This window comes from Kogia breviceps, chromosome X (genome assembly GCF_026419965.1).
Source record: "Kogia breviceps isolate mKogBre1 chromosome X, mKogBre1 haplotype 1, whole genome shotgun sequence".
Lineage (NCBI taxonomy): Eukaryota > Metazoa > Chordata > Mammalia > Artiodactyla > Physeteridae > Kogia > Kogia breviceps.
The window spans coordinates 65054970-65079152 of record NC_081330.1 but is presented as its reverse complement, the minus strand read 5'-3'; the positions used below and the strand labels follow the sequence as shown (position 1 = coordinate 65079152).

The 24183-nt window shown below is 36.1% G+C and overlaps 1 protein-coding gene across 1 annotated transcript in view; it reads right to left on the bottom strand.

Annotated features, from left to right (window-relative positions):
• Nucleotides 1–8360: 8360 nt before the first annotated feature.
• LOC131748611 (charged multivesicular body protein 1B2) overlaps nucleotides 8361–24183 on the bottom strand; it is a 39238-nt gene continuing 23415 nt past the window's right edge. The window contains exons 3-8 of the mRNA XM_067024054.1: nucleotides 20820–20966; nucleotides 20367–20435; nucleotides 20174–20281; nucleotides 16895–16938; nucleotides 14086–14158; nucleotides 8361–13675 (exon numbers count right to left, since the gene is read on the bottom strand). Coding sequence (XP_066880155.1) covers nucleotides 13631–13675; nucleotides 14086–14158; nucleotides 16895–16938; nucleotides 20174–20281; nucleotides 20367–20435; nucleotides 20820–20966 — 486 coding nt within the window. The 3' untranslated portion in view covers nucleotides 8361–13630. The remainder of the gene's footprint in view (nucleotides 13676–14085; nucleotides 14159–16894; nucleotides 16939–20173; nucleotides 20282–20366; nucleotides 20436–20819; nucleotides 20967–24183) is intronic.

The following is a 24183-nucleotide window of genomic DNA, read 5'->3' as shown; positions in this document are numbered from 1 at the left end:
TTTTTTTTTTTTTTTTTTTTTTTTGGTTTTTGTGGTACGCGGGCCTCTCACTGTTGTGGCCTCTCCCGTTGCGGAGCACAGGCTCCGGACGCACAGGCTCAGCGGCCATGGCTCACGGCCCAGCCGCTCCGCGGCATGTGGGATCTTCCCGGACCGGGGCACGAACCCGTGTCCCCTGCATCGGCAGGCGGATTCTCAACCACTGCGCCACCAGGGAAGCCCCCGTTTTTTAATTGGATTGATTTTTTGATATTGAGCTCCATGAGCTGTTTGTATATTTTGGAGATTAATCCTTTGTCTGATGTTTCATTTGCAAATATTTTTCCCATTCTGAGGGTTGTCTTTTTGTCTTGTTTATGATTTCCTTTGCTGTGCAAAAGCTTTTAAGTTTAATTAAGTCCCATTTATTTATTTTTGTCTTTATGGGTATGTTCACCTTCAGTTGACAGATGAAGAAACTGAGGCACAGAGGCTAGATAACACTTTGTCAATGTGTTAAGCATGTTACATGGATCACCTCCCTTAGTCTTCTCAATGACCCTTTGAAGACCTTTATGGTAGGTAATACAATTATTCACATTTTACAGTATAGATAAAGACATTGAGGCACAAAGAGTTTCAGTGATTTGCCCATGGTCACCTTGTAGCAAGTGCCAGTCTGGTTTTAGAACCTTGTGCTTAAAAATTATGTCATATATTGATTGTCTCTCTCATAAGAGCACAAATGGAGTCCTCCCTTTGGGAATAGGAGATAAGGATTGAAGAAACACCCAGAATTAGGGAAGGGGTGCATGGGTTATAAACGTACTTTGGGCAAGCCAACTCTTGGTAAAATTGTGAATACAGTTTTTCTTTGTTGCCTCCTGACATCTCCCTGCACGATAGGCCCCCAGCACCAATCAAGGCTCATTTTCATAGGCCTTACTCTCTAAAGCTCAAGGAGGTGGTAAAACAGTTTCTAAAACATGGGGTCTCAATCCTCATTGGCTAGGTGGGACTCTTTATTTTTTAAAAAATTCATTTAGTATGTATTTTTTTATTGGCTGTGTTGGGTCTTTGTTGCTGCATGTGGGCTTTCTCTAGTTGCAGAGAGAGGGGGCTACTCTTCGTTGCAGGGCACAGGCTTCTCATTGTGGTGGCTTCTCTTGTTGCAGAGCACAGGCTCTAGGCATGCGGGCTTCAGTAGTTGTGGCACACGGGCTTAGTTGCTCTGCGGCATGTGGGGATCTTCCCAGACCAGGGCTTGAACCCGTGTTCCCTGCATTGGCAGGCCGATTCTTAACAACTGTGCCACCAGGGAAGTCATAGGTGGGACTCTTTAAACACTACATTAAATTGGTGAAATTTAGTTTCAATTTTTAAGCTTTCCAGGTGATTCTAAAGTGTAGTCAGGGTTCAGAACAAATGTTGAGTCTTGGCTGCACATTGAAATAATTGAAAGCTTTAAAAAATTACCCAAGTTGGCTTCCCTGGTGGCATAGTGGTTGAGAATCTGCCTGCTAATGCAAGGGACATGCGTTCGAGCCCTGGTCTGGGAGGATCCACATGCCGCAGAGCAACTAGGCCCATGAGCCACAACTACTGAGCCTGCGTGTCTGGAGCCTGTGCTCCGCAACGAGAGGCTGCGATAGTGAGAGGCCCATGCACTGCGATGAAGAGTGGCCCCCGCTTGCCACAACTAGAGAAAGCCCTCGCACAGAAATGAAGACCCAACATAGCAAAAATAAAATAAATTAATAAACTCCTACCCCCAACAAAAAAATTACCCAAGTGTCCAACCTCCAGGAATTCTGAAGTAACTGGTCTGGAGTTTGACCTTGACATTGGGATTTCTATAAGCTCCCAAATGATACTAATGTACAGCCATGATTGAAAATCACAGATCTAGAGTTAGAAGACCTGAGATACACTATAGACTCCATCATTTAGAAGCTTGGGCTAATAACTTAATCTCACTGACATAGTTTCTCCATCTCAACAATAGAGGAAAAAATAATACTCTGTGGGTTTATTCTGAGAATTAAATGAGATATGCCTTGTAATGTGTCACTATCTGGCACATTTACTACTATAAAAGAAAAACAGCTATAATAATATGTTACTATGCAGGATAAAAACTATCTGATAAACTAAATCCTACTAAGGAAATGGTTCTCAAACTTTAGCATGCATCAGAATCACCTGTAGGCTTGTTAAAACACAGATTGCCTCTCCTAACCCATTCTTTAGGTCTAGGGTGGGACCAATAATTTGTTTTTGTAACAAGTTCCCAGGAGATGCTGCTGCTGCTGGTTTGAGTATTGCACTTTTAGAACCACTGTTTGAGCTTTAACAGTTTAAGTTTCCCCTTCAAAAGAGTATTGATGCTTTAATACACCCCAAGGATATTTTTATGATGGAACTTAAGATACTTCAGTTGACAGTAGGGACATATTCTGGGGCAGGAGACATCCTTGTAGGAAGCTGACTATTCCATCTCATTTTAAAAATTTTATTTATTTTATTTTTTTACTTTGGGGTATAGTTGTTTTACAGTGTTGCGTTACTTTCTGCTGTACAGCAAAGTGAATCAGCTATATGTATACATATATCCCCTCTTTTTTGGATTTCCTTCCCATTTAGGTCACCACAGAGAATTGAGTAGAGTTCCCTGTGCTATACAGCACATTATCATTAGGTATATATTTTATACATATTAATGTATGTATGTCGAACCCAATCTCCCAATTCATCCCACCACCCCCTTACCCCCCTTGGTGTTTGTTCTCTACATCTGTGTCTCTATCTCTGCCTTGCAAAAAGGTTCATCTGTACCATTTTTCTAGATTCTATAATTTTAAGGTGAGTCCTTGTCAGCTTCTCTGCTGTTTTCCAAAGCAATGGACAGATCAGAGGCTGCTCTCAGTGGGATTTTTGTAACAGAGTAGAGGGAGCTTTGGAATTTTTTTTTTCTTTCTAGCACTATTTAATGAGAGCTGCCCTTTCCATTCCTTCACATTCCCCTTTAATTTGGAAACCATGCTATTAAAATGGCACACATTTATAGAAGGATTAAATTCATGTCTGAAAGTATGTTAAGGCTTGTAAAACACATCAAGATGGTTGGGATCTATTTCCCACTGAAAAGTGTCAGAGAAATTATGTTTTCCAGTATGACTGGGGAGGTTATGACAAATAGACCAAAGATGGCAAATTTGTACCCCAGTCTTGACAGCTACTGAAGTCCTCATTTCTGTGAGAGATGACACACTCTGAGACCAGTGGGGAATTTGGAAAAGCTTTTCTTCAGCATATTCTTCCCACCTCTCCTTTTAGTGACTAACCAGTCCTGGCTTCCTAATTCTCCAGCACTGTATTTCTGAGCAGTGGGCATTATCCATGTTAAACCTCACCCAAGTCAATATCTATTTTTGACTTAACTTTTATTTCTTTAATATCGGGCTATGCTGAATTTAGATACAGAAATTGAAAATGAGTATGTGAATGGCTGATACTGCTTAATGGGATATTTATTTCAAGGAATTTGTAAGAAAAGAAGCAGCTCAAAGAATGCATCAAATAGTGGAAAGTGAGGCATTGTGACTGATGGCAGAGTTTTGTTTGTTTGATTTGTTTTTGTTTTTTTAAAGTTTTTTTTTTGATGTGGACCATTTTTAAAGTCTTCATTGAATTTGTTACAGTATTGCTTCTGTTTTATATTTTGGTTTTTTGGCTGCGAGGTATGTGGGATTTTAGTTCCCCAACCAGGAATCGAACTCACATCCTCTGCATTGGAAGGCTACATCTTAACCACTGGGCTGCCAGGGACGTCCCTGTTTTGTTTTCAATATGTGTGTGACATGGTGGGGGGGTGGGGGACTTTAAAACTTTTCTCACATATTCTCTCCATCCTTGGGAGCATGTAAGGTAATTTGCTTGCTAGGTGGTATTTGGGCAGTAGGGGTCAATATTCTCTAAAGAGAAAAGAAAGTGGGGAGAATGCTAGAAGCTTAGAACCACAGGTAGGTGGGTTTGACATGGAGAGATCACTCAATATCTTTGCCTCCAGATACTCTTCTATGAAACAAAGTTAATAATATCCTACCCTGCTTTCTTCTTTTAGGGTTGTGAAAATGAATCTTTCATGGCACGTGAAAGCATCCTGTAAATTAGTAGGCGTTAGAGAAATTAAACTTTTTGAATAATGATTATGATGCTGAAAATAATAATAATAAATCCTTGCCATATGAGTTTTAACAAATAAGATATCAACTAATTTGGAGGGGCCAGAAGACAATAGGTTGAATGTTAGTAAATTTTTCACTCTAGAAAAGTTATACTGAATTAATTTTAAAGTGCTTTTTTGATGCAAATTAATTTAAAAAATTATCATTCCTCATATCTTAGAGCCAAGAAAGCCCACTGATTAGATATGGATATAGCATATTTTCCAGGCATGTCCTTCTCTAGGTCTCAATGTCCCCATCTGTTCCATGAGGAAGAGGCCCAGACATTCATAGATAGCATGGTTTTCTGGGTATTCATAGGGAGGAAAGAAGCCCAAGATGAAGAAGGCTGCCACCGTAGCCTCCTCTCCTGTCCCGTAGTGGTAGCCCGAGGGCCAGAGAAGAAACAGTGACCCTTTGTAGAGGTCTGTACTCTGGAGGGAGGCTACACGGAGAACCCTGAGCGGCTCACTGCTGCCCTCTCCCAGTGAGCTGCTTTCAGTGGAAGATTCACAAATTCTAAAGACACTCCAGGACAGTGAAACAGTGGTCCACACTGTTTCCAAGGCCTTGAAATGATCCAGGATCACTTCTCTTTGAATCATCCACTGGGTAAAAGAAGCAGCTAATTTATAGGACAAACTTGCTGTATTTGCCTTGGTATCTACAGCCCTCGGACACCATGTCCCAGTACTGAATTAAATGAGTAGAGACTGTTCATGCAGAGGCTTAACACAATGAAACTGTGTGTTCAACCTCAAAGGCCCTAACAGCCTGTCATCCTCAGAAAAGCAGTGACTCCTAGCTGGTCAGACTCAGCTTCCATGGTTATCCAGCACAACTTGTTCCAGGTAAAAAAGCAAAGGGCTGCAAAGAGACGATCATCTCTGCATAAGGTGGGCATCAAGAGTAGTTCCACTGTTGCACTGGGGCTTAATTTAGGGAATGAGGTTGGTCAAGTGGGTAACAGAGAACCTGTTTCTCAAATTTTTATCTCCACATAAGCAAGAATAGGGATGCTTCAGACAGGGATAGCCTTATAAATAGATGCATTATAATCTCCCACTGAAAAATATCTTCTTGTAAGCCTTGCAATCATGCCCCAGATTCTACTGGCAGCGCTTGTGTTAAGAGTGCTTGTGTTAAGCATTGCCCTCTTCCTAAGGCCGTAAAATGGAAAGCGGTGATTAAGAGCCAAGTTTCCAATTGGGACTCAGCTATTTACTAACTCTTCATCCAAGGTTAAGTTGCTTACTTTCTCTAAAGTTCACTTTCCTCATCTTAAAAATGGGTAAAGAATGGTACCTTCCTCTAAGGGTTGTGGTGATGATTACAGAGATAATATTATTAAGTGCTTGGCACATGGAAAATGTTTTTTAAAATGGTAGATGTTATTATTACCTAAAATCCAAATTATCTTGCAGGAGAGTTCCCAAAGTCTCCATGAGTGAGTTTGGCTGATGCCTCTTTTTCAGACAGTTTGGCAGAGTGTAAACACAATGGGCTTTGGATTCAGATGTGGGATTAAATCTGGGCTCACTCACCCTAGCTCTGAGACTCCAACAAAGTCACTTTACCTGTCTGAGCCTCAAGCCCAGTCTGTTGTAAAATGGGGATTAACATCTCCCTTTATGGGATTGTGGTGAGAATTATGAGATATTTGTGACATGCCTGGTACATAGTAAGTGCTCAACATGTTAATTCCTTCGCAGGAAAGCAATGGTCTCTGACACATGATGAGAGGGAGGGTGCTGAAAGTAAGGTGATGGGTGTTAAAAGGAAAGCCAGGAAACTGGAGACAAATTTATGCCTTCTGGGCTTGACTTGAGATTTGAGTACTCTACTATCAAGATAATGGAAAAGGTGTAAGGACCTAGTGACATAAAAATGTTCATACACCATAATAAAAAAAAGTGACATGGTATAAGCATATATGGGCTTAAGGGTCAATGTACAGGACAGGGCATTTAAGGTGTTTCCCATTCTCACTCTAGCCTTCTGAGGGCTTCCTTATCCTTTGGTGACCATCCCATTCAGCAGCATATAAAGGGCTTGTCAATTGGAATGAAAACTTTGCCCAGTAGGGGACCTAGAGAGATGGTAACTGGCTGAGTCCATCAGATCCTCTCTTTTTTTTTTTTTTTTTGGCCTTTGGCGGGCCTCTCACTGTTGTGGCCTCTCCCGTTGTGGAGCACAGGCTCTGGACACACAGGCTCAGCAGCCATGGCTCACGAGGCCTAGCCACTCCGCGGCATGTGGGATCTTCCCGGACCGGGGCATGAACCCGTGTCCCCTACATCGGCACGCAGACTCTCAACCACTGAGCCACCAGGGAAGCCCCATCAGATCCTCTCTTGAATTTGGTAGTGAGGAAGAAGGATTAGGGACATGGAAAACAGAAAAAGATTGGTTATGGCAATTATGAGTGCTGATTGAAGCCGTAAAAACAGGTAGAGTAAGCTGATAATGATGATCACCAAATGCTGTAACATTAGGGGAAAGAGAAACATAATAGTTTCTGAGGGGAACTTTTAGTAGAGGTATTGAAAATCCATCTCTCTTATTAGACTGCTAGAGCTACTGTTGTATCTTGAATATGTAAAGGTTCCAGTTACCTGTGAGGCCTGGTTGTATGGTCATCAAAATGGTGTACTGACCTCTGTATTTCTCTACATATTTTTATAATAAATCCTCTTTAGCAGACATGATCTAAGCTTATCTAGGTTCCTTGCAAACTAAAAGAACTTAAATATTTTGGTGTGAATTTCAGCCCTGACACTTACTAACTTCTTCATTTGTAAAATGGAAGTAACAATTAAAAGAGTTAGTATACGCAGAGAATTTAGAATAGTGCTTGGCATATAGAAGATGTTCAAAAAGTGTTAATTACTATCATTACTTTGGACAAGGCCTGAATTTTTGTTATCTGTAAAATGGGATTATATTCACCTCATGAGGTTGTTGAGGGGATTAAATGAAGTAACAGGTAAAATAGTAATAGTTATATACCTGGTACTTAATATATGTTATCATTTCCCTCCCCTCAAAAACAAAACCTCTAAATATTTTGAATCATCGAACATCCATCTGGGCAGTATAAGTAAAGACAAGTTTGGGCCTTGTGCATAGTAAGTACTGAAAAAATAGTTATTTAATGTGAAAATTTCCTACTTCAATGAGTGTTGCCATTTTGAACCTCTTTCTCACTCTAATCTCACACGCAACGTCAGAAGAATTGGGGTGTCTCAGATATGGTTCTACTTGGAGATTTATAGCAACAGGAAGGTTTTTCCATAGGGTCCAGGCCTTCTTGGTCAGTTAAAAGGAAGCAAGAGGGAGGAGATATGGGGATGTATGTATATGTATAGCTGATTCACTTTGTTATAAGGCAGAAACAAGTGGAATGGTATTGCTATCTTCACCCAAGCTAAGTAATACATCTTCTTAATGAAGCTTACAATTGGTGTGACATGAATGGGAATAATGAATTTAGCTTTCGATTTTCTTTCTTCTGTAAATAGGCAATTCCACCTGGAGGGCTTCAAAAAGGCATAATGAGCTGGGAAATCTCTATAGATTTTGGTAATTGGAAATCTTTCTTTTCTTCTCATTACCTGGAAAAGTATACTCCATCATCTTTCATTTAACCCCAGAATGGCTCTTAGACTTTGTTTGACTGAATCTAAAGAAGAAATTATCAAGATTCCATATAATTATTATTGTTACTTCAAACCCAAATCCCTTTATAGAAGTAACATAAAATCACTGTGTGATATTTTCCAAAATATTTAATCTTTTTCCTGCCAATGATTTCATGTCATTTTGATAAAGCAAAAGCTAAACATGTCAAGCTCTGGCATGATCAAGTTTGAGTAAGATTTCTAAGAAATGGACACAGCATCATTTTATGAACCTTCACTTGGAACATGGGACCCAACTTTATTTTAATGACCAAGCAAGACACTGAAGACATTTTTTTTTTCTTCCCTAGGTTAGAGAACAAACATTAAACAGAATAACTTATTTTACTAGGAATAAATTTTCCTTTAACATTCTATTTGGACTTTTCTAACTGAAGGCTGGAAGGCTTTTACCTGTCTGGCAGACGAAATAACTCATGAGTTAGTGGTTAATATATAAATTATTAAGCACCACAGGCACAACAGACATTTATTTGTAGTGAGGCACTTTCAAGAACTTTGTACCTGCTAGTACAGTAGAGAAGTAGTATACTGACAAGAATATAGACAGTATCATCAGTAGGCAGTAGGCTGGATAGATTTTATTCTTGTAATTTTAGTCAAATGACTTTTACCAATATATCTTTTTGCTTGGGAGCATTTGCCAGTGTGGAAAATGAAAAGCTTGAGTATGAATACAACTTAGTTAACTTTGCAACAAATTGATTCCATTTGTTAACTTATGGAAAAATGGCTATGATTTCCAAACTGAAATAAAATCATATTTTTCTGATAGCTCAAACTGGAGAAGAAAGAAATAGGAGAAGAAAGAACCAGTCTTCACCTAGAACACCTGTTTGTCTCAGAATGAACTACCCTCTAGTCAAGAATTTGATTAGTTGCTTTCACTGTCTCAGCAATAAAATCAGAAAATTATATACTGGGAATAGAATGTGGATGAGGTATAACAAGACTTCTCTTGTAATTCCAGTTAGAATACAGTATAGTACAGTGCCATGAGCACTGAATTTGAAGTGAGACATATCAGTAATAAAATCCAAGCTCTGTTTCTCAGTTGCTGTATGACTCTTCACCATCTACTTCAACTATCAGCCTATTTCCTGTTCTCTAAAAATTGGGATAACAATCATCCAACTGCTCACAGGATTTTGAGGATTAAATAAACCACAATATATCAAAGTACCCAGAACCATTCCTAACACATAGTAGATGCCCAATAAATGTGGTAGATCTGAACCTCTCTGGTCTCCTCTTCTGTAAAATGAGTTATGGGTGGATTAGATGTTCTCTAGCTCTCCTGAGACAAAAGACTCTAAGACTCATAACATCTTAATACTGCATTTAGCAGTCTTTTGGGTGAAGAGTAGAAAAAAGAAAAGAATGGAGGTAATGTACTATACTACAGCAACTCACTTCAGTTTATGCAACCAATGTACTCTAAAAAGATTTGTAGAAAGGGAATATAAGGCCCAGATGGGGGTAAGAGGATTATCTAAGTTAGAAGTTGGTATCAGAGCTAGAGCTAGAAATCCAAATCAATCACTGTAGATCAGATCTGGGGCTTTTTCCTCTACAGTCTACACTAGAGCCAATTTAAGACTCTCTTGGAACAGTTCTTTACTAACAGTTATTTACTAACTTGAGTAAATCCACCGAAAATTAGGCTAGGTTTGTCTTTGCAACTTCTCAATCATTTTGTTCTTATTTTCTTTATAGATAACTAGTACCCTTAAGACTCTCTTCAGATAGTCCATCCAGATGTTCCTTTCCCATAACTTTCTAAATTGTAAAGCAAACTCATCTCTCATCATAATTTACTTGTTCTATCTCCTATTTGTTTCTTTGTAGCAATGATTGGTAATAAATTAGCAGTTAAAATAATCCAGCCCACAATGCTTATATAAAAAAGTGGAAAATTTTAGGCATTGAGGCATATAGGAGCAGGGATATAATTTTTGTCAGGGGTCCTTTTTAAGATTACTCTAAATAATAGCCAAATTGTCTAAAGGGTGAAGATGCAGCAAAATATTTCTGAGCTTTTAACCTTATACATTTTTCCAAATGATATAATCAAATACTTAGAAAAAAAATCTGGAGAAAAGTAGATTGATAGGGAACTAAAACTGAAGGTAAATGAAAGGTGCTGTGATATCTACTTTTCATGATAGTATAGTCTGATGTGTTACTTTTCAATGATTGAATCACTTATCAAAGTAGAAATATAATTTGTACTAACAAGGTAAGAAAGAATTCACAGGTTGTGGGGCTGTTGGTCTAAGAACAAATTGTAACAATAGATGAATTCAAAAGCAAAACTTTGTGTCTATCAGAGAACATTAGTTTTAAAAGACAAATTTGATTCGGTTGTTAAATAAAACTATGAGCAGTTATCTTTAGATCAGAGTCATTTATATTTCTAGATGAAGTAAACCATATTTGCAATTTAACAATTTGCATTCAAGTCAAAAAAACCAAAAAAGCAAATGCTACAATTCCCACCGATGGAAAATAAGAAAACTCTATTTCATAGATATTTTAGTCTGTAATAATATCTTCTATGCATCTCTGGGATATTCCAAATGTAAATAAATAAACTTACCCTTTAAGTAGAAAAGACAAAGCATCAATGATAAACAAAATGGAAGATTACTGCATTGAGGTCACATCATATAGTCAAATTATGAATTACCAAGAAAGTTAAATAGGTTTAACCCAAACATAGCAAAAGAGTAATTTCTCATTTCATTAACCAGTGAAAATAATCTTCATTTATACATGCTCTCTTTTACATATATGAATGGTGAGTACTTAGCAAAAAAAACGAATCCACAGAAAAAGGATTAATCTCCAAAATATATAAACAGCTCATGCACCTCAATATTAAAAAAATGAACAACCCAATCCAAAACTGGGAAGAAGACCTAAATAGACATTTCTCCAAAGAAGACATACAGATGGCCAAGAAGCACATAAAAAGCTGTTCAACATCACTAATTATTAGAGAAGTGCAAATCAAAACTACAGTGAGTTATCACTTCACACCAGTTAGAATGGGCATCTTCAAAAAATCTACAAACAACAAATGCTGGAGAGGGTGTGGAGAAAAGGGAACACTCTTGCACTGTTGGTGGGAATGTAAATTGATACAGCCACTATGGAGAACAGTATGGAGGTTCCTTAAAAAACTACAAATAGAACTACCATACGATCCCGCAATCCCACTACTGGGCATATACCCAGAGAAAACCATAATTCAAAAAGACACATGCACCCCAATGTTCATTGCAGCACTATTTACAATAGCCAGGTCATGGAAGCAGCCTAAATGCCCATCAACAGACGAATGGATAAAGAAGATGTGGTATATATATACAATGGAATATTACTCAACCATAAAAAGGAACAAAACTGGGTCATTTGTAGAGACATGGATGGATCTAGAGACTGTCATACAGAGTGAAGTAAGTCAGAAAGAGAAAAACAAAGATCGTATATTAACACATGTATGTGGAACCTAGAAAAATGGTACAGATGAACCGGTTTGCAGGGCAGAAATAGAGACACAGATGTAGAGAACAAATGTATGGACACCAAGGGGGGAAAGTGGCGGGGGGTGGGGGTGGGCAGTGTGATAAATTGGGAGATTGGGATTGACATATATACACTAATATGTATAAAATGGATAACTAATCAGAACCTTCTGTATAAAAAATAAAATTAAATTTAAAAATTTAAAACAAAGAGCCTCCATAATTGCACTTTGAACGAAGATTACCTAAACAGATGTGTTCTTAACAGAATTTCATGAAGTATTGGCATTCTTTCATGGATCAATCATACATTAAGTAAGGAAAAACACCTTACCTACTTAACCTAGATTAGTAGTACACTTTCTAAAATGTAACTTGGTCACTTCTCCACATTTGAGACTGCTACATCAGAAAAGTGCAGGCACATGTTAATTTGTTCATTTTAGTTGTGTAAAATATAGATATTCCTGGGGAGGTGGCAAGTAGTACAGCTGGTCATCAAATACTTTCCCCCAAGAATCCTGGCCTTCCAGAGTCTAGTCTTCTTTACAATCTTATGAGTTTTCTGCCCACCCCGTATGTTATACTCCCAACCTCCATTAGTCTGGAAGTTATTTGCATAGCTGGGCAAAACATTTTATTCCAATTTATTTATTTTCCACTTCATTTCTTCCAGTTATGAGAGTTGTTTAAGATAAAAGAATGAACACATTTAACCAGGACTTACAGTACATTTAACCAGGACTTATAGTACAGTTGACCCCTGAACAACACAGGTTTGAATTGTGTGGGTCCACTTATACACAGATTTTTTTCAATAAATACTATAGTACTACACAACCTGTGTTTTGTTGAATCTGTGAATGTGGAACCACAGATACAGAGGGCCAACTATAAAGTTATATGCAGATTTTCAGCTGCAAAGGGGGCTTGAAATCCATAACCTCTACGTTGTTCAAGGATCAACAATAGTTGTAACTTGAGTTGGTTCAATTTTGTTTTGTTATTTTTTGTTGGTTGGTTTAAAAACACAGGCCAAGATTTTTGAAAACCAATCAACAATTCTGTGAGAAATGTAAATGCTATTAAGGCCATGCAAATTAATCTCCTTTTAAAATACAACCTAGGGCTTCCCTGGTGGCGCAGTGGTTGAAAGTCCGCCTGCCAATGCAGGGGATACGGGTTCGTGCCCTGGTCCGGGAAGATCCCACATGCTATGGAGCGGCTGGGCCCGTGAGCCATGGCTGCTGAACCTGTGCGTCCGGAGCCTGTGCTCCACAATGGGAGAGGCCACAGCAGTGAGAGGCCCACATACCACAAAAAGAAAAAAAAATACAACCTAACAAGGGTTGAATGCAAATTGGGGAATTATTAAAAATGTGTTTCAGTTTCATTTGAAAGTATGAAACATTGAATTTCTCGGAGAGTCTTAACAGTGATATTTACCAAAGAGAAAAATATTTAATGAGCAAACCTTAATTTATTTGATTTAATTTTGCAGATTTTTTATCAATGAAAAATTTTTTTATTTAAGGAATTCAATTAAGTCATTAAATTACTAGGTAAAGATTCTCATAGTAATCTAAATTTAAAAGTTGATGAATACAGATTAAAAGTCAACTGAATTTCTGCTTGAATAGCAAAAACAAACAAAACAAAAAGTAGCACTATCCATTGTATGATGCTAAATGAGGTGTTTTTGGTTATGTAAACATATTAAGTAAACATATTTTCCCTGTTTTTATTTTTATTTTTATGCATCACATGTGAATGTAGACAGAGATTTAAAACTACCTTGAGTTAAAAAGAAACCAAAACTTTTATTCTATACTTTATTCTGTATAAAGTACTTTATTCTGTAGTACTTTGGTCCTAGAATTTTTAATGTAATTTTTGAGGAAGATATTTCATATACAACAAGTTAATGCTAGCTCAGTCTAAGACACCTACAAAAAAACCGTCTCTCGCACTTTTCAACATAATATACAAAAGTGTAAAATCTGTCAAGGTGGGAACTCTCTGGAATTAAAGTACTGGAAAGTACAGCAAGGTAAAAGAAAGCATTATATACAAATAGTGTTAAGCATTCTGTAATGTATGGCATACTTAGTGTAATTGGAGTGAAACTTATCTATACATACACACAAAATATTTCAGAAACCAGTGAAGTAAACAAAAGTGCCAGTTCTTTAAATTACACTTGATCACGTAGACGAGCAAGCCTCTGTGATAGTTCATCCTGGAGAAAGCAAAGATTAAAAGTCACAGGGCTGTGACAAATAGAAATCACTAATATTTTAAATAGCTCATATTTGAAAAAGATTTAAAATATTGTCTCAAAAACTCACACAAAATATTAAGAATTTACTTTTTTTAAACATTTCAAAATAAATGGAGAACTTAATAGAGCAGAAGGCTATGAAGGGGAACAAATTCAATTGCTAAATGAAACATGCATGCAATGTCCATCATTAAGGAGTTAAAGGCTAATCACATCTTGCTTATTTACGATGACATCATATTATAGTAGAAAAATACTCTTTATAATAGATAAAAGGAGAATATATTTGCTTATATATAAATATAAATACACATATATTTAATTCATTCATCAAGTTCATACAAATCAAGATAAAATCCAACTTCTACCTGTTCCATGGAAGTAACACTTGTGCCAAAAGAACCTGTTTGACCTTGTGGTAGTTCCATACTGAGATCAAGGCTACAATTTTAAAATAATTAACATAAATGAATGTTAATATAAGCATTTTTCTCCTTATCTAATTATAACAAGCTTATAATTGTTATTATAAATTACAAAACAAAAATTACAAAAACATGCTCATTGCAAATTTGAATATTCTACCTAGCATTTTATCTTAATTTAAATAAACATAATATTGGTTCAATTTTATAGATGCAAATAGAACTTAAAAATATTCTGGGGACTTCCCTGGTGGTGCAGTGGTTAAGAACCCACCTGCCAGTGCAGAGGACATGGGTTTGATCCTTGGTCCTGGAATATCCCACATGCAGTGGAGCAACTAAGCCCATGTGCCACAACTACTGAGCCTGCGCTCTAGAGCCCATGCACCCAGAGCCGGTGCTCCGCAACAAGAGAAGCCACCACAATGAGAAGCCCTCGCACTGCAACGAAGAGTAGCCCCCCCCATGCCGCAACTAGACAAAGCCTGTGAACAGCACAAAGACCCAATACAGCCAAAAATAAATAAATAAATAAATTTAAAAATACGTATTCTGAATGTCCACCTTAGGATAAATGAATTACTAATTTTAAAGAGTTTTTGTTGAGCCCTAGTGGCAACCCATGTGGATGATAATCTTATGATAGAAAAGTGAATAAAATATAGAATAATGATCTGGTCATCTGAACAAAAAGAAAGACCAAAACAATGGTTATCCAATGTACTGAATTTACTAGAGATTACTATATGTCTTCTACTGTAAAGAAAATTAAAAGATAAAAAAAAGATAAAAAAGGTTAGACATATGCAGCCTCAGGATCAATATCCATATCTAACATTCGAGCTAACTTCAAGTTCAGTGTTTAGATCCTGAGCTACCCTTGCTAGAAATCATTACTTGCATCTACTCATATAACTGAAGTTTAGAAAAGTTAAGTATGCTTGCCCAAGATCACTCTAGTGACAGACAGGATTCAAATCTAGGTTTGTCTCCTTCCAAGGCCACGATTTTAATCTCCATTATAACTACTCTTGTAGGATACAAACTACTCTTTCTGCCTGTCTCTAGACGAGTGTATGCCAACTCCAGTTTGAAAACACTAGTGAATACAGTAACTTCATCATTAGGAGATTCTAGAGACAGATTGTTATTTAAAAGGTAAAGATATGGTATACTAAAATTTTGCTATACTAAAACAGAATTTTGCTATAGTTAAACATCTATAAGGATGGGTATTTTGACATCAATGGTTCTACCTATTTCTACTGATCCAGTCACCACCCATTATTGACAGAAGTAACCACTCGATTTTGGCTCCCTACACTCACGGAATATTTGTCAATGTATGGAGGCATTTTTGGCTGTCACACCTGGGAGGAGGGGTGATATTACTTGTGGGTAGATGCCAGGGACACTACTAAACATCCTACATACATAGGACAGCCCCTAGGATTATTAGCCCAAAATGTCAACAGTGTCAAGTTTGAGAAATCCTATTCTATATCTTATAAAAAAGTTGTCTTCTGAACTTGATTTCCACTAAGAGTCAGTAAGGCTGTGATATGGCAATATTCATTTTACAAGACCTCCCTTGCTCTATTTTCAAGCCCAATCTTCTTATTTCATCTTTGGTACAAACAGAAACAAGTTCTTAGTCTCATATTAATAAAATAGAGTCTTCTTACACACGTCTTAGTCTCTCCTATAATACTTAAAAATCATCCTTCTTACTAAGTCCTTGTTGGTATATGGGATATATTAGGATACTAACAAAGCAAAATAGTGTACCACCTACCCTCCGGCCCTGTTCTCAAATATCGCAAACCTGATTTATTAACCTAGGTTTTAATCCACTAATGAGAGATACAACAGTGAACTAAAGAGCTGATAACTAATTAAGTTCTTTCTAATTAAGCATTAGTTTCGGCACTAGAGTAATATTCATCAACTCTATTTTCCAGGTGTCTTCAAGAACCTTATTTCAACTTATTACTCTACCTTTGAAGATAAAGCATAAAACTTTAGTATCACCCAGTTGTAATCTTTATCTTTGAAAAAATATTTTTAATTCTTTACTATAATGTTCTCTTGAGCTAAGTAAAATACCAGAGAATACTGATATAACATGACTTCTGTAGCACAGCTAATATTACAGTCAAGTCATTCCCCTCAAACATGAAGAGTCTAAAATAAATAGCCTAACAGATACCTTATTTCTAATAGCTGTGCCAGAAAGGGTGTTAATTATTTACTTTTTTAAACAACAAATAACCATCTACAACAATGAAATGCTGCCATCTTTTCAACTCCTTGGACGTTTTGCACATATTGCTCAGTTTGCAGGACTCAAACGGGGCTTAAGACTTAATGGCCTGATCATAGAATTCTTTTGGAAGATCCTATTAAAAAAAATTAAACATTTGTTATATGCTGAACACAGACGGTACAGAGAAAACTTTTTAAACACTCCTGCCTCCCTCAGTCACCTTCCTTCATTTCTTATCACACATGAACCGAATATATGTCCAGAGATTTTTAAGAAAATACTAAGATGATTGGAACAAAGTCACATTTTTATGAGCATGACAAAGAACTGGATGTTCCAAAGGTCCTTGAAGCACTAAATTCTAGGATCAAAAACCTAACTCTGACCATTGGTGGCAAAGACAAATATTTTTATCCATATTACATAATTGTAGGACTTGTAGATATTAAATCAAGATTATTCAAAAGCATCTGAATAATTTCTTACCCAGCTTCATCTGCCATTTCTTGAAGCAGCATATCCACCTGGTTCTAGAATTTAAAAATGAGAATTTGTATTCGAATGGTATTTGCTTTTTGGGTAGTTTTTGTTTCTGACCTAGCTTTAAAAAGGGGGAACTGATCTACAGGTTTTAAAAGAAAGTTTAAAATTTTTTTTTTACCACCAGAGGGAGCTGAATTATCTCATAAAATGATTTAATTTATGAATAATGTTAAATTATGAAGCCTTAAACTATGAGGTTATGTGAAAAATATTCACAGTGATATTCACATATAATTTGAATCTGAGTAATGTAGCTCTCTAACGGAGTGAACCAACTTTGATCATATTTAAAATGTAATAGATGTAAATTTTAGATTAATCATAACTGTCCTTTCTGCTATTTGATGCAAATTTGATATTAAGGATTACTTTTTAAAGTATCTAGAGATGAATAAAATATAAGTATTGAGATATTTACAACAGTACAGGAGTTCTCAGGGAATAGAGTCCAATTAATTTTAAAAAACTTGTTTTTAACTTATTTAAAATATTTTGAACATACAGGTAGGAGCTCTAAGATGTAGTTACAGCTCTACCACAAGGTGCCAAATTTTAAGCAAACCTCTAATAATGGTGTTGGGCCTTAGTCTCTCTTGTCTTTCATTCACCTTCAAAATATAAGGAAGTTCAGAAAATAATAGATCAAATACTTCTGTGTATTTAGATTGTGTTGTTTTTACTTCATATCTAAAATACCATTATTTGTGTTTTTAAAATTTACTTAAATGGCATTATACTAAGTATACTATTCTGCAACTTGTTTTTTTAATTCAACCTTATAAGATCTAATTATATTGAGATCTAGAGCTCTAGTTCATTAACTTTCACTCCTGTATAGTACTGTTATATAAAATACTCTCAACTGTATTTATCCATTTTATTTCTGAACATTTAGACATTTTCCCCTAATTTCTCCTGATTATAGACAATAGTGCAATGAACATTCTTATGTAGAAGTATGTTTATACACATGCAGGTTTTTTGTGTATAAATTTAAAAATAGAAGTACTAGGTTACAGGTCACATGCATTTTCATATACTCTGATTTATTCAACAAATATTAACTGAGCACCTACTTTATGCCAGATATCATTTTAAGTGTTAGGGATACATCAGTAAACAAAAATAATTAAAAATATCCCTGCCTTCATTAAGCTTACATTCTAGTGTGTGCACACGAAAGGGAGGGGCGAATAAAAACTTTTTAAATTATGTACTTTATCAGAAGGTGATATGTACAATGAAGAAAAATAAAGCAGGGATGGTAGATAGGGAGTACAGCACATGGTGGATGTGCCACTGGTGTACTTCTAAGTAGGATGATCATAAAAGACCTCACTGAGAAAATGACATTTGAACAAAGAACTGAAGGAGGTGGGGGAGTGGGCAATGAGGATGAGTGCAAGACAGATGAAAAAGATTCAGGCAGAGGAACCTGCAAGTGAATGGCTTTGAGGAAGAAATGTACATGGTGTGTTTGAGAAATAACAAGGAGGCCAATATCTTAGTAGAGTGATGAGCAATAACAGGAGATAAGGTCAGAGAAGCAGGATGAGGCAGATACTAGAGGGCACTATAGAGGGCAGATATTAGAGGGCACATAAAGAATTTGGCTTTTTTTTGAGAGACATGTAGAGCCACTGAAGGGTTCTGAGCAGAAGAATGACATGATCTGACTTGTTTTATCAGGATTGCTCTGGCTGCTATGTTAAGAATGGACTGTAGATATTACTGCATTGCTTTTCCAAAGTGAATATGCCAATTCAAATTCTAATTACTCATTAGCGAGCTATGAGAATTTGGGCATCTAAGCATGTCCATTTCTGTTGTAAATTTTTGTTGATTCTTTATGAAAAATGTTTTGTATATACTTGAATATCCCCAGCACCTAGAACAATACCTGAAACAGTAGAAGGTGCTTAGCAAATGTTAGGTGAATGAATCTCAAGATTTTTAAGAGCTAAAAGGCATTTAGATATCATCTAATCCAACCCTACATTTTACAGCTATGAATACTGAGGCCCAAGGTAGTGAGTATCATAAGGTCCCGAACTTAATTAGTGGCAGAGTAGAGATTAGAAATCTAAGTGTCCTGACTTCAAGTCATTTTTCCAGTCCCCTTGTGCTTTCCTAATATTGACCATAAAATCACCTGGAAATCACCTAAGGTGCCTGAATAAGAATCAGAAACTCTAGGACAGTGCTTCTCAAAATCAGGGAATAAATATCACCTTTAAATCTTATTAAAATGATTCCAATTCAATATATCTGTGGATAGGGTCTGAATTTCTGCATCCCTAATAAGCTCCCAGATGATACAGATGTTCCTGATTTTTGCACCACACTCTGGAGGTATAAATTTAATGGCTAAATATATGCTCTCTATAAGACATACACATGAATACTTTCTTCTTAACTCTAAAACCTGAATATAAGCTTGTTCTCTTATTATTTACCACTTAGTGAAAGGCATCACCTTCAGTAAAATTCTGATGGATGGCTATTGATTTTTCTCCTAACCTGTTTTGTAAATTATCCATATTATCATATTATATAGTGATAACAAGTTTTTTGTTTATTTGATGAATCATGTGCTAGGTGCTGGGATCAAAAAGAAGAGTGGTAATGACATAAATCTTCTATTTTAATATTCAAGTTTCACAGAAACTTTATTTCTGGCTCATGTGACATCCAAACTAGTTTCAAATTTAATTTTCTCTGTAGCACATCTCTAAGTTGCAGATGCAACAGCATCCTAGAAAACATCCTAGTTTTCTGAAAAATAATTGATCCTGTAATTTACTATTTGTTCATCTGTGATCTGTGCCTAATAACATACCTAAAAAGAGTAGGCAGGAAGCAGAATATCTGCAATGAGATGACTTAACTAGGGTTAGGATAATATCTAATACCCACTGGCCTCAGTGAGTCTCTAGTTCAATGCTTTTATCAATAAGGACCACTGGCAGCAGGGCAGAACCAAGTTCCATACTCTCTAGACATGTGACCTATAATAATTCTTAGAACTTCAAAACAAGATAGGAAATGTCATCTTCTAACATGTCCTTAGAAATCCAGGGTCAGAGCATAACTTCCTACTTGCATTTTGGGGATATACTGTGTTTACTTCACATTCTAGAGATGATTTAGGTTCACAAAGCCATTATATTTCGAAGTTAGGTAATTTTTAGAAGTTAGTGTAAGTAGATAAACTATTCTTACTTGTGGTGTTGTTAGGGTTGTAGTACTACTCATTGTGTCTTCCATTTGTTGTGTTTGAACATCCAGTGTTTCAAACTGCTGTTCAAATTTGTCCATCAGGGCAGAAATCTGCAAAAAGAAATATGGTCATAAGAAAAAACTTACTCTGAAAAGATACTATCTGGACATCAATTTATTTATTTATTTATTTTACCTTTTCAAGGTTCATACTCCTCAGTGTAGCATCCATAGACTTAACTACACCTGCCATGGACTTGGTTACCTATTGGGAGTATAAAAAAAAAAGACTGAGAATCCTATAATATAAACAACCTCAAAATTTATGTAGTTTCTTATATTACTTGTAGATCATCTTATAAAATTTATCTACTGTTTCCTTAACAGAAAAAGTACACTATGTATTTCTGGTCTAGGCATCGACTATCTTTTACCTTTGACTATTCATTGGAAGACAACTAATTAGACCTTAGCTGAAAAGCCACTGCCAAAATCATTTTCCTCACTAAGCATTTTGACTATCTTTCTCCTGCCCAGGAAGGCCAGTACCCTTGCAGCACTTTGCAGTAGATTTAGATTTCTGACAATTCTTAATACCTCCAATAACTTAAATCAATAGTTCCTATTATTTCTAGATATTAAGGCTTACCTTGCCCATTGTTACTGCAGTTTGAACTCTGGCTGCCACAGCATCAACCCTAGCACTCATTCTCAAGAAATTAATTGTTTGGTTCTTCTGGCGGATTGCATTTTCAGCATGTATTCTTGCAACTTCTGTATTGCCTTTCTGAATGGCCTGTTTTAAACAGAGCAAAACTAAACAGTGAAGACAAACACCAAAAGTAAATATAGGAAGCAAAAGTACAGATATTTTAGAAATAGGAAAACAATGCCCAACTAACATATTTTTAATATTTAAGAGCTTTTACAATTAGTATTTTTAGGAAATAAAAGGAGAATTTATAGTCCTTTAATTTTTTAGTTATGATTAAAAGATACTCATTAACATTTTAAGAAATCAGAATATAAAGTTTAAAAATTTTCCCATAATCACTCAGCCATTACCACTATTAATATTTCACTATAAAGTATTCCAAGTACATAAACATATTTATTGAAACATTACAATATAAATTACAAGAGTACATGCATCAGAGCATATTGTTTTCTCACCTAATTAAAATTTTTTTAAGTCAACAAATATATAATTACATAATCACTCTAAAGACTGTGTTGAAAGAAAAAAAAAAAGACTTGTATGGATGTACCATTAATCAGGGCTTTCCTCGTGTGTGGTACAAACACTACTGATAGTACATAAAATGATTTTAGATGTTACACAGACATAAGTACCTTCATTTTAATCATGCATTTATTTAAATGTATATCTGAAATGGATATAAGTAGCACAGATCCATGCTTTCTGCTATACTGTAATAGCTATGGCCAGGTGTGAAGTTAAAAGTCAATTTAAAGAAAAATGTTAAATAGCTCAGATGGTACCCCAGTATAGCAAAATCGATAGGGTACATAAGTGACTGAAATTAGAGCACATGGATCAATTAAGATCCCTGTTTGCTGGGTATTTAGTTTGTTTCCAATTCTTCAATAACATAAACACCAATGTGATAAATACATTAGTATATGTAACCTCAAACACTTTCCAAATTTTTTTCCTAGTTAACATCCATAACCACACATAGCTACAATTTTTTTCTCGTGATGAGAACTTTTAAGATCTCTTAGCAACTTTCAAATATACAATAAAGTATTATTAACTGTAGTCACCACGCTGTACATTATATCTCCAGGACTTATTTTATAACTGATAATTTGTACCTTTCAGCCATCTTCACCCATTTCACACACACCCCCCACCTCCTTCCTCTGGCAACCACAAATCTATTCTCTTTATCCGTGAGGTTTTTTTTTAAGATTCCACATAAGTTAGATCCCATGGCATTTGCCTTTCTCTCTCTGACTTATTTCACTTAGCATAATATGCTCAAGGCCCATCCATGTTGTTGCAAATGGCAGGATTTCCTTCTTGTTTATGGGTGAATAATATTCAACTTTATATATATATATATATATATATATATATATATTCCATATTTTCTTTTTCCAGTCATCCATTGATGGACACTTAGATTGTTTTCATGTCTTTTTAAAAAAATTGATTTATTTTATTTATTTTTGGCTGCATTGGGTCTTCATCGCAGTGTGTGGGCTTCTCATTGCAGTGGCTTGTCTTGTTGCAGAGCATGGGCTCTAGGCATGCAGGCTTCAGCAGTGTGGCATGTGGGCTCAGTAGTTGTGGCTCATGGGCTCTAGAGCACAGGCTCAATACTTGCGGCACACTGGCTTAGTTGCTCCATAGCATGTGGGATCTTCCCGGACCAGGGCTTGAACCCATGCCCCCTACATTGGCTGGTGGATTCTTAAGCACTGCGCCACCAGGGAAGCCCCTCATGTCTTGGCTATTGTAAATAATGCTGCAATGAACATGGGGGTGCATATATCTTTTTGAGTTAGTGTTTTTGTTTCCTTCAGATAAATACCCAGAAGTGGAATTGCTGGACCATATGGTAGGTTCTAATTTTCATTTTTCAAGGAACCTCCATACTGTTTTCCATAGTGGCTGCACCAATTTATATTCCCACCAACAGTGCACAAGGCTTCCCTTTGCTCCACAACTTCTCCAACACTTTTTGCTTTTTGTCTTTTTGATGACAGTCATTCTAACAGGTGTGAAGTGATATCTTATTGTGTTTTGATTTGCCTTTCCCTGATGATGAGTGATATTGAGAACATTTTCATGTACCTGTTGGCAACTTGGTATGTCTTCTTATGAAAACTGTATATTCAGATCCTCTACACATTTTAAAATCAGATTGTTTGGTATTTTGCTTTTGACTTGTATAAATTCTTTACATATTTCAGATGTAAACCCCTTATCAGCTGTATGGTTTTCAAATATTTTCTCCCACTCGGTAAGTTGCCTTTTAAATTTTTTCATGGCTTCCTTTGCTGTGCAGAAGCTTTTTTGTTTTATATAGTCCCACTTGTTTATTTTTGCTTTTGTTGCCTCTGCTTTGGGTGTCAATTCCAAAAAATCACCGCCAAGACCAGTGTCAAGGAGTTTACCATCTACATTTTCTTCTAGAGTTTTATAACTTCACGTTTAAAGTTCAAGTCTTTAATCCATTCTGAGATAACTGCTGTATATGTTGTAAGACAGTGGTCCAGTTTTATTCTTTTGCATGTGGCTGTCCAGCTTTCCCAACACTATTTACTGAACAGACTGTCCTTTCCCCATTGTATATTCTTGGGTCCTTTGTTGCAAATAAATTACCATAAATGTGTGGGTTTATTTCTGATTTCTCTATTCTGTTTCATTGATCTACATGTCTGTTTTTATGCCAATATCACACTGTTTCATTTATTACAGCTTGGTAATATAGTTTGAAATCAGGAAGCATGATGTTTGAGCCTTGTTCTTTCTCAAGATGGCCTTGGATACTCAAAGTCTTTTGTGGTTCCATACAAATTTTAGGACTGTTTGTTCCATTTCTGTGAAAAATGCCATTGGCATCTTGATAGGGATTGCACTGAATTTGTTGATTGCTTTGAGCAGTATGGACATTCTAATAATATTAATTGTTCCAACCCATGAGAATGGAATATCTTTCCATTTATTTGTGTCTTCTTCAATTTCTTTCATCAATGTCTTATAGTTTTCAGTTTAGTCTTTCACATCCTTGCTTAAGTTTCCCTAGGTATTTTATTTTTAATGAAATTGTAAATAGGATTGTTTTCTTAATTTCTCTGATAGTTCATTATTAGTTATAGAAACACAACTGATTTTTGTATATTGATTTTGTATCCTGTAACTTTATTGCATCTGTTTATTCTAATGGTTTTTTTGGTAGATTCTTCTATATATAATGCCATGGGTTTTTTATATGTAATACATGTTATTGCTAATAGAGGCAGTTTTACTTCTTCCTTTC